The sequence below is a fragment of the Narcine bancroftii genome, chromosome 3 (genome assembly GCF_036971445.1).
Source record: "Narcine bancroftii isolate sNarBan1 chromosome 3, sNarBan1.hap1, whole genome shotgun sequence".
Taxonomy (NCBI): Eukaryota; Metazoa; Chordata; class Chondrichthyes; order Torpediniformes; family Narcinidae; genus Narcine; species Narcine bancroftii.
The window spans coordinates 130,893,847-130,905,945 of NC_091471.1; the positions used below are offsets into that span (position 1 = coordinate 130,893,847).

The 12,099-nt window shown below is 39.8% G+C and overlaps 1 protein-coding gene across 1 annotated transcript in view; it reads right to left on the reverse strand.

The window, feature by feature from the left end:
* The window catches only part of ncapg (non-SMC condensin I complex, subunit G), an 88,025-nt gene that overhangs the window by 65,103 nt on the left and 10,823 nt on the right, over positions 1-12,099 (reverse strand). Inside the window, 1 exon segment of the mRNA XM_069925111.1 lies at positions 7,700-7,928. Coding sequence (XP_069781212.1) covers positions 7,700-7,928 — 229 coding nt within the window.

Sequence of the window (12,099 nt, forward strand, 5' to 3'; positions counted from 1 at the left end):
TTCTATTGGGAGTCCATCCTTCACAGGCGTTTTATTGTTCAGTAGCTTTTTTTTAAAAATGTCTTGTATTTCCTCTATTTCGAATGGTTTTATCAATTTATTTTGCTCCTCTTATTGCAATTTCGGTAGTTCAATTTTAGCTCGAAACTAATCTATTTTGTCTTCTTTCCTTTCGTTCTCAATTCGGTATAATTGCTCGTAGAATTCCTTAAAGTTTTCATTGATCTCTGTTGGGTTATATATAATTTGTTTGTCCTTTTTCCTTGATGCCAATACCGTTTTTTTAGCTTGTTCTGTTTTAAGCTGCCAAGCTAGTATTTTGTGTGGTTTTTTTCTCCTAGCTCATAATACTTCTGTTTTATTTTCATTATGTTCTTCTCCACCTTATACATTGGTTGTGTTTCGTATTTTTTTTTGTCCACCTATTCTCTTCTTTTTGTTGTATCTTCCCTTGTTGCTAGTTCTTTTTCTGTACTTACTATTTCCCTTTCCAGCTGTTCTATTTCCCGACTGTAATCATTTTTCATCTTAGTTACATAACTTATTATCTGCCCTCTGATGAAGGCTTTCATTGCATCCCATAATATAAATTTGTCTTTCACTGATTCCATATTTATTTCAAAGTACATTTTAATTTGGCACTCAATAAATTCTCTAAAATCCTGTCTTTTAAGTAGCATGGAGTTTAATCTCCATCTATATGTTCTTGGTGGGATGTCCTCCACTTCTATTGCTAATAACAGGGGTGAGTGATCAGATAACAATCTAGCTTTATACTCCATTTTCCTAACTCTCCCTTGGATATGGGCTGACAACAGGAACAGGTCAATCCTTGAATCTTTTATGTCTACTCGAATAATATGAGTATTCCTTCTCCTTTGGGTGTTGTCTCCTCCATAGATCCAAAAGTTGCATTTCCTGCATTGATTTAACCATTAATTTGGCTACTTTGTTCTTTCTGCTAGTCTTTTGTCCAGTTTTATCCATCTTTGAATCCAAATTAAGGTTAAAGTCCCCTCCTATCAATATATTCCCTTGCTTATCTACAATCTTCAAAAAAATATCTTGCATAAACTTTTGATCCTCTTCATTAGGTGCATATATATTGACCAAATTCCAGAGTTCTGAATATATCTGACATTTTATCATTACATACCTCCCTGCTGGATCTATTATTTCCTCCTCTATTTTGATTGGTACATTTTTTTTGATTAATATAGCTACACCTCTGGCTTTTGAGTTATATGATCCTGCCGTTACGTGCCCTACCTAGTCTCTCCTTAACTTATTGTGTTCCACTTCAGTTAGATGAGTTTCCTGCATGAATGTTATATCTATTTTTTTTAGTAAATTTAATAGCCTCATCCTTTTGATTTGGTTATGTATTCTGTTAATATTTATAGTCATATAGTTCAACATGGCCATCTCATACTCTGTTTACATCTCATTTCTGCTTCCTCACCACCACCTTTCCCCTTTTCCCCATTTTAATTTCTCAGTTTTCTTTTTTTTGAACGCACTGTATGACAACACTTCTAAAACATAAAATACTTCAACCACTCCCACATCTAAAATTCCCTTAACCCCAAGTGTCCCCCCCCCCCTCTCTGAGTCGCCCCTTGTCCCTTGCCGGGCAACAACAATTCCCCTCTCCATTCGGACTGTGAACCCGTTTGCAAGTGTCAACTGATTTCGCAGTGACTGTTGTTCTCTCCCACCCAACCTCCTCCAGAAAAGACTTTTATCATCGCATGACAACAAAGCTCCCCCCTCTTTACTTCTTTTTTTCTTTATTTTTTTAACCCCTCCTCTCCCCCCCCCTTCTCCCTTACTTCCCGTTTCTTCGCTCCTTTAGTTCTAACTTATATATCATTTTTACTTCTTTACATGTTTGTCGTCATTCTTAGTTCATGTTACATCTCTCTTTCTGTCTTGCAGGCATTCTGCAAATTCTCGTGTTTTCTCCGGATCCGAGAACAGTCTGTTTTGCTACCCCGGGATAACTATTTTAAGCACCGCTGGATATCTTAACATAAATTTATAGCCTTTTTTCCATAGGATTGATTTTGCTGCGTTAAACTCCTTCCTCTTCTTTAGGAGCTCAAAACTTATGTCTGGGTAGAAAATAATTCTTTGACCTTTGTATTCCAGTGGTTTTTTGTCTTCTCTAATTTTATTCATTGCCTTCTCCAATATATTTTCTCTTGTCGTGTATCTCAGAAATTTTACTAAAACTGATCTTGGTTTCTGTTGTGACTGTGGTTTCGGGGCTTGGTTTCTATTTCCATTCCTTGCTGCATTTCTGGCATTCCCAGGACTTTTGGGATCCATTCTTTTATAAATTCTTTCATATCTTTACCTTCTTCATCTTCCTTAAGGCCCACTATCTTTATATAACATAAGATAATAACATAACAATTACAGCACGGAAACAGGCCATTAGGCCCTTCTAGTCCGCACTGAACCAAACACCCCTTTCTAGTCCCACCTCCCTGCACAATGCCCATAATCCTCCATCTTCTTCTCATCCATATACCTGTCCAACCTTTTCTTAAGTAATACAATTGACTCCGCCGCCACTATTTCTCCCGGAAGATCATTCCACACGGCTACCACTCTCTGAGTAAAGAAGTTCCCCCTCATGTTACCTCTAAACCTCTGCCCCTTAATTCTTAACTCATGTCCTCTTGTTTTAATCTTTCCTCCTCTTAACAGAAATAGTCTATCCACATCCACTCTGTCTATCCCTTTCATAATCTTAAATACTTCTATCAAATCCCCTCTCAACCTTCTACGCTCCAAAAAATAAAGACCTAATCTGTCCAATCTCTCCCTATACTCTAGATGCTTAAACCCAGGTAACATTCTGGTAAACCTTCTCTGCACTCTCTCAACACTGTTTATATCCTTCCTATAATTAGGCGACCAGAACTGCACACAGAACTCCAAATTAGGCCGCACCAACGTCTTATACAATCTCAAAATCACCTCCCAACTCCTATATTCCATGCAATGATTGATAAAGGCCAGCATACTAAAAGCCTTCTTCACCACCCTATTCACGTGAGTTTCTACCTTCAGGGAACGATGTACCGTTACTCCTAAATCGTTCTGCTCTTCTGTATTCATCAATGCTCTCCCATTTACCACGTATGTCCTATTCTGATTCTTCTTACCAAAATGAAGCACCTCACACTTATCAGCATTAAATTCCATCTGCCATTTTTCAGCCCACTTTTCTAAGCAGCCCAAATCCCTCTGCAATCCTTGAAAACCTTCTTCATTATCCACTATTCCACCTATCTTAGTATCGTCTGCATATTTACTAATCCAATTCACCACCCCATCATCTAGATCATTAATGTATATAACGAAAACAACAATGGGCCCAATACAGATCCTTGAGGCACACCACTGGTCACCGGCCTCCAACCTGACAGACAATTATCCACTACCACTCTCTGGCCTCTCCCTTTCAGCCAATGTTCAATCCATTTGACTATCTCAAAATTTATATCTAAAGACTGCACCTTCTTAACTAACCTACCATGTGGTACCTTATCGAAGGCCTTACTGAAGTCCATATAGACAACATCCACTGCGCTACCCTCATCCACATTCCTAGTCACCTCTTCAAAAAATTCAATCAGATTGGTCAAACCTGACCTTCCTCCCACAAATCCATGTTGAGTGCTCCTGATCAGACCCTGTCTATCCAGATGTTTATAAGTACTATCTCTAAGAATTTTCTCCATTAATTTACCTACCACAGACGTCAAACTTTCAGGCCGATAGTTGCCAGGCTTCCTCCTTGAACCCTTTTTAAATAACGGAACCACATGCGCAATGCGCCAATCCTCCGGCACTATCCCCATATCTAATGACATTTGGAAAATTACCGCCAGAACCTCTGCTATTTCCCCCTTCACTTCTCTCAATGTCCTGGGGAAGATCCTGTCTGGTCCCGGAGACTTATCCACCTTTATATTCTTCAAAAGCCTTAAAACTACACCTTTTGTAATCTCTATATTCCCCATATTTACCCAATTTGCTTTTTTTATCTCACATCTCCCAATATCCTTCTCCTTAGTGAACACCGAAGGAAAGAAACTGTTCAATATCTCCCCCATTTCTCTAGGCTCCACACACAGTTTTCCGCTCTGATTTTCTAAGGGACCAATTTTGTCTCTAGCTTTCCTCTTACCATTAACATATTTGTAGAACTCTTTTGGATTAGTTTTCACCCTGCTTGCCATAGTTTCCTCCTACCTTCTTTTAGCTTTCCTAATTCCTCTCTTAAGATTCCTCTTACATTCAATGTATCTTTCAAACATCTCCTTAACTCCATGCTTCTTATATCTAATGTACGCCTCCCTTTTTCTTCGAACCAAGTTTCCAATATTCGTTGAAAACCACGGCTCTCTCAAACCTTTTGCCCCTCCTTTTAACCTAACAGGAACATAAAGCTTTTGCACTCTCAAAATCTGATCTTTAAAAGACTTCCATCTCTCTACTACATCCTGCCCATAAAACAAATTGTCCCAATGCACACCCTGCAAGTCCTTTCGCATCTCCTCAAATCTAGCTTTTCCCCAATCAAAAACCTCAACCCTTGGCCCTGACTTCTCTTTTTCCATAATGACATTGAAGCTGATGGGATTATGATCACTGGACCCGAAGTGCTCGCCAACACTAACCTCCGTCACTTGACCCATCCCATTTGCCAACAGTAGATCTAACACTGCTCCTTCTCTGGTCGGCACCTCTACATATTGTTGTAAAAAACTATCTTGCACACATTTCACAAACTCTAACCCATCCAGTCCTTTCACAGAATGTGTTTCCCAATCTATATGTGGAAAATTAAAAACTCCCATAATTACAACCCTGTGCTTATCACAAATATCTACTATCTCCCTACAGATTTGCTCCTCTAGGTCTCGGTCCCCTCCGGGTGGTCTATAATACACCCCTACAAGTGTAACCTCTCCTTTCCTACTCCTCAGTTCCACCCAAATAGCCTCCGTGGATGTGCCCTCTAATCTATCCTTCCTAGGCACTGCTGTAATATTTTCCCTGACAAGCAATGCAATGCAACCCCACCTCCTCTTGCCCCTCCGACTCTATCACACCTAAAACAACGAAACCCAGGGATATTCAGCTACCAATCACATCCCTCCTGCAACCATGTCTCACTAATCGCTACCACATCATACTTCCAAGTATCAATCCACACCTTCAGCTCATCCACCTTTTTTACAATACTCCTGGCATTAAAATATATGAATTTGAGAGATTTCCCAATTTTTAATCCCTGTTTTCCCTCATCTTTAATAACAACATTATTTACTTTTCCTGCCAATTGCCCTTCATCTTCTTCCAGAGCATTTCCCTTCTCTATCACCTGCCCATCCATATTCAAATACTTACTACAAACTTTCTTTGTTTGCATTCTAACCTTTTCCTTACTGCTCTGTACTATTTTGTTCCCTCCCCCCAACCATTCTAGTTTAAAGGATCCTGAGTAGCCCTAGCAAATACCTCTGCCAGGATTCTGGTCCCCCTGGGATTTAAGTGTAACCCGTCCTTACTGTACAGTAAGGACTATTGTTTCGCCTACTATAGTTTTCCATTATATCCATCTTCTGAGCTAACAACTCCTGTTTCTTCAACTTTTTTGTCACTTTCTTCCAATTTTTTTTTTAAGTCGTTCACTTCCATTTCTACCGCCATTACACGTTCTTCCACATTTTCTAATCCTTTCCCTACATCTGTTATGACCAGCTCTATTCTACTCACTTTTTCTTCTGTACTTTTCATTTTTCTTTTCATTTCACTAAATTCTAGTGTCAACTATTTTTTTTAATGCTTTCATTTGTTCTTGAAAAAGAATTTTTATCTATGTACTGTCCATTCATTTTACCTCCTATTCCTCTGTGCAGAGCTTGCTGTTCTTCTTCTTCGTCTTCTGATTCTGCTCTTGGGTTTGTGTCTTCTATTTTTCTTCCTTGTATCTGTGTCTCTTCTGACTTTCTTGTTGAGCTGCTTGTCTCAGTTTGTTCGGTTTTTTTTTCATGGTTTCTTGATGTTGGTCCTCTTCTTCTGGGCTGGTTATCTGTTGTGTCTCTTGCTTCCTTTTTTTCTTTCTCACCCCTCCCTTTCCCGTTGCTTTCTTTATCTTCCAGCTGGGAGCCCTGCTGTTGGGCATCTCTCAGCTGGTCCCCCTCCCGTCGGGCATCTCTCAGCTGGTCCCCCTCCCGTCGGGCATCTCTCAGCTGGTCCCCCTCCCGTCGGGCATCTCTCAGCTGGTCCCCCTCCCGTCGGGCATCTCTCAGCTGGTCCCCCCTCTTATCAGTGTTCTCCTTGTCGCGCACATCGCGCACCTCTGTTTGGCTCAGTGAGCCATTTTTGCAGTCCCACGATCGATGGGTCGCTACCCTGCGGGGTCTCCACTAACCTCGGGGAGCAGGCTCCTCTTTCCACGGCGGGTCCCTGCTTTTTCGTGCAGGTAAGGCCTTCACCTTTCTCTCCGGTGTCTTTCCTTCTTTTTTCCCCATTGTTTTTGGTTTTCTTTCTTAGGTGCCATTTTCTCCACACCTTTATCTTTTATTTGTTGTGTTTTGTGTATCTGGGGCTTTGCTTTTTCTTCACTTTTTTTCTTCTTTTCTGGAGAGGGCTGGTATTCTCCTACTGCCCACTACTCCATCACGTGACTCCTCCGAGAAAATTAGGTTGAAGCAAAATGAACTACGGACCATCCCTGATGGATTAATTAACATAAGAAAAAAGAACAGGAGTAGGCAATCTGGCCGTCGAGCCTTCTCCACCATTCAATAAGATGATGGCTAATCTGGTTATGATCTCAGATCCACTTGCATTCCTGTTCTCTGTAACCCTCAATTCCCTTTTTCTTCAAACATCTGTGTCTTAACTGCATTCAATGATGCAACCCCTTCTGTTTACTTGGGCAGAGAGTTCCACAGATACACTACTCTCTGGGAGTAGCAGTTCCCCATTATCTGTCTTAAATCGACTCCCACAAATCTTGAGGCTATGTCTCCTATTTCTAATGACTAGGGTTTGTGCAGAAAGAAGCTTTGAGTAATGCAAACTCACTCATGCAATGGTCTGCAATCACTCATGAGGCTCTTCCAATGAAAAATTGGAAAAGTGTCATAATTTGTGAATTGCATGTTAATTAATGTACCCAGCAGGAATTGTGCAAATGTGGTACATTTAAGGAGAATCATGACACCACATGCAAAAGTGTGTTTTGTGTGAACAAATACAAGATCAGGTTTTTAATACAGTTCTATTGCTTTTCCACTCAAAATAGTTGCACTATACTATAGAATTTCTAATTTGCTTTCTTTAAAGGCATGTGTAAATGCAAGTTTCAAACAACATTAATAAGTTGCATATTTAACTTTTTGCACAATGGTCAAAACAGATCATTTATTTATGATTGCATTTTTTTTATTAAACTATTATTCTAAAGTGTAAACAGGAATTTCATAATTTTCAGAAAATAAAAGCCACCTCCTTAAATATCATTAAATAAAAAGTTATTTGTAAATTCAAAATCTGAATATAAATACAACTGCCTGGCTATTCAATTTACCCAATGGCATAGTTTTAGAATTTAAAAATTAATTTACAAAAACAAATATTCACATAAATTGTATATTTGAATACTTGCCATCAATTATTGGACATTTTTCATCAGTAGGATCCTGAAGCCTGGCCAAGGCAAGTACAGCCTGAATTCGCACATTTGGAAACTTGTCTTTTAACCTCACCATCATAGCTTCATGTATATGATCATAGAGTTCATCATCAATCTGTGCATTTTCTGACATACTGCCAAGAAGTCTGTTCATAAGCTGACAGGCACGAAATCGAACAGAATGGCTACAGGAACCATGAGACTGTTGGGAAAAAGTTAACGAAGATGACCAACCACAGTCAAACATCATTAAAAAAAATACAAAATGCTGGAAGCACTCGACAGATCATGCAACATCAGGGGAGAGAGAAAGGAGTTGACTTTTTGGATCAAGGATCCTTCATAAAATGTGAAAAAAATATCATGTTAAGTTTCAGAGAGGAGGACAGTCAGAGAAAACAGAAAATATCCATGACGTGATACAAACTATATCTGTCAGAAATAATTACTTTAAAATCTTCAGTTTCAAAAAACCAAATTGAAAGTTGAAGGTGCAGCACAATTATGAAGTGAAATTTATGTGATCAGCTGAATTCAATATCAAGTACCAAGGACTTAAACATAACCAGGCAGAGTCCTTTGAGTTTTTGTAAGGTATTTTTGGACCAATGAGAGGAGACTAAAAACAGAAAACTCAGATTGGGAGTGGAGCAGAGAATTAAAATAGGAGACAAATAGAAACTCAGCATCACCAGTGCAGTATTCTGCCAATCACCTCATCAATATTTAGTTTCTCCCGAGTAGAGGAGACCACATTATGAACATCAAATGGAACATACCTGTTTGGAAAGAGCACAAGTGAATTTCTGCTTCAACTGTTTTTCCCATTTTCCCAGGGACACAAATTGGTAAAAGGGCAGGTGTTGCCAAGGTCATCACCTCCTCCATGATCACCATCAATACTGGAACCCCAAAAAACTACATACTCAGTCCCCCACTAGATCTTTGTACATCAATGGGTGTGATTGGGATCTAGTGGATTGTTGCCAGAATTTCTCCATCAATGTAAGCAAAACTAAAAAGCTAGCCATCTGTGGAATTCAAATCCCTCATTCTGCTTCAGAAGCACTGAGCTGGAGATAGTGTAATGAATTATAAATATTTGGGAGAATTTGGTAAGATTAGTGTTTATGTTCCATACATAAACACATTTTAAAACTGATCTTATTTGAAAGACTGAAGAATTCATATTCAGTAACATTGCAGAGGAGAATGCTAAGCAAGTAGGTGCTAATTGAACTGACGTCATGAAATGAAAGACCATTGTTTTGGAGGGGAAAAACTGACTATAAGTACCTTTCTGCAAAGTGCTCACAGAAAGGTCACTCCTGGGTTTTGTTTATCTAAGACAACATCTTGACCAAGGAGAAGAACTCCTGTTGCTGAAGAAGGTGGGGGTTTTGCAAAGTGAGAGAGTCACATGGGCTTTCTGGCAGTCTCAGTTGGGGTGAGAGAGAGAGAGAGAGAGAGAGAGAGAGAGAGAGAGAGAGAGAGAGAGAGGTTAATAAGCTCTCTCAGCTAGTGTATGTGACATGAAAAGAGACTAACCAGTGCAAGCCAGGAAGAGCTGGTTGGAAACAAAGTTCCAGAGCAGTGGATGGCTGGAAGTGTTATCTGTCTGATGTTTCTCTTGGAATAATTGGAACAGAAAGGAACTCTGTGGTAGCCTGAAGAAAGAGGTTACCATCTGGAAAACCCTGATGGGGCAAGTTTCATCAGCAAGACATTGAGGTGACTAATGGTGGTACCTCAGTTGTGGAAATCCTGGAACAACAAATCTCTCTCTGCAAACCCTGCAAGAACCTTCCTGAGCGGTAAACATTTATCTTTCGAACACCAAAGCCTGGTGAATTTTATACATGTTAATTCTGCGCACCGTATAAGAATTGCCTGCATCCAGAGAACTTGGGAGGAATGAGAAATGAGATTGAACTGTGAACCAAAGAACTTTTCTTAAATTTACACACACATGAGCTTAGAATTAGAAGGGGGTTAATTTGGGTTAGTTAACTATAGAGATAAGTTAAAGTTTGATTCTGTTTTCATGTTTAAAGTTGATTAAAAATAACTTTTGTTTTAAAAACCACTTGCCTTGGTGAATGACTATTGCTGCTGGGTTTTGGGGTCCTTTGGGCTCTTAACAATAGTAAGGCACCTTAATACTGTTGGGTTAGGGGGGGTTAAACTAGATTCTCATGGGGGTGGGAACCAAAGGGAAGAGGCAGAGGTATAGGTGGTTAGTACAAAAGTAGGGACAGCTGGGGTATGGAGTTTGTGTGGAAGGACAGGCAGATAGGACAGAATTGCAGCCTTAGAGAACAAGGATACTGAGTCAAAAAAGCAACACATTCAGGGCAAAGTGAATTTAACAGATTTTGGCAGCACAGTGGGCGTAGGAGTTCGTGCAACACCGGCACCAATTGGGACCGGGGTTGAAATCCCGTACTGTCTGTAAGGAGCTTATACGTTCTCCCTGTGACTGCATGGGTTTTCCCCAGGGCCTCCGGTTTCCTCCCAAGGTTTGAAACATACCAGGGGTGAAGATAAATTGAGTGGCACAGACTCATGGGCCGAAAAGGCCTGTTTCCGTGCTCTATGTACAAATTAAAATTTAAAATAAAGTGCTTATATTAAAATGCATGCAGCATAAGAAATAAAGTGGATGACCTTGTAGTACAACTATAGATTCGCAAATATGATGCTGTGGCCATCATGCAGCTGTGGCTAAAAAGGATGGTTGTCATTGGGAGCTGATTATCCAGCCAACGATACAGAGTATTGAAAAGATAGGCAGGGATACAGAGGGGGTAGTGTGACTCTGCTGGTAAAGAATAACATAAGAGGTAACATAGGATCAGAAGATATAGAATCATGTGGGTTGAGTTAAGAAATGGCAAGGTTAAGACACTGTTGGCAGTTATATAGACCTCCAAACAGTGGCCAGAATGTGTTCAACAAATTACAACAGCAAATAGAAAAGGCATGCCAAAAGGGAAATGTTATGGTCGCCATGGGGAATCTTAACATGCAAGTATATCACTGGCTCTACACAAAGCCCTGAAATGCCTGGACAGCAAAGATGCATACATCAGGATGCACTTTATCAACTACTGTTCAGCATTTAACACAAGCATCCCCTCAAAAGTGATCAGCAAACTCTAAGACTTGGGACTCAACACCCCACGGTACAATTAGATCCTGGATTTCCTCAATTATAAACCACAATCAGTGAGGATTGGCAAGAACATCTCCTCCACAATCTCTATTTCTACCAGAACAACACAGGGCTGTGTTCTTAGCCCGCTGTTCTATTCATTTTACACCTAAAACTGTGTGGTTCATTACGACAACAAACCATCTACAAATTCGCTGACAATATAAAAAGATTGATGAGTCAGCATACTGGAGGGAGATTGAAAAGTTGACTGCATGGTGCACCTCGCACTCAATGTCACCAAAACCAAGGAGCTGATTGTTGACTTCAAGAAGAGAAAACCAGAAGAATATGATCAAGTGGTCATTGGGGGATCAGAGGTGGAGAGGGTAAGCAAATTTTAGTACTTGGGAGTCACTATATCAGAGCATAGTGAAGAAAGCACATCAGTCTCTCTACTTCCTCAGGAATCTGCGGAGGTTTGGTTTGACACCAGAAACTTACAGATGCGTGGTGGAAAGTCTGCTAATCGGCTGCATCATGGTCTGGAATGGTGATACCAATCCCACTGAGCATAAAGCCTTCCAAAAGGTAGTGGACACAGCCCAGGACATCACAGGCAAAACCCTCCCCATTATCCAGAAGATTTTCAGGGAACACTGCCATCAAAGAGCAGCAGCAATTATCAAGGATCCATACAACATAGCTGCCATCAAGAAATAGGTATAGGTGCCACAAGATTCACACCACCAGGTTCAAGAACAGCTGCTACCCCTCCACCATCAGACTCCTCAACAACAAACTCAATCAGGGACTCATTTATGGACTCTCACTTGTGCACTTTATAGAGTTTTTTTTTAAACTTTCTCTGTATTGCACAATTTGTTTACATTCGTTATTTTTTACAGTTCTTTTTTTATTCACATGTATACATTATGTAGTTATTTCCTTGTACTACCGAAAAGTAGTAATTTTGCCTTGCCCACAGGGAAAAGAATCTCAGGGTGAAATGTGATGTCATGTACGTACTCAGATAATAAATCTGAAATCTTAATCTATCACAAAATATTATTCTTTTGTTAAATAAATAAAGTGGTCTTAAGTAATAACATTTGAAAAAGAATGAAAGACCAATTTACATTATGAGGATGACAAGATCTCTTAAAAAAAGAAATCAGAATAGATAAATGACCTATAAGAAACCCATGAATAATTGTTT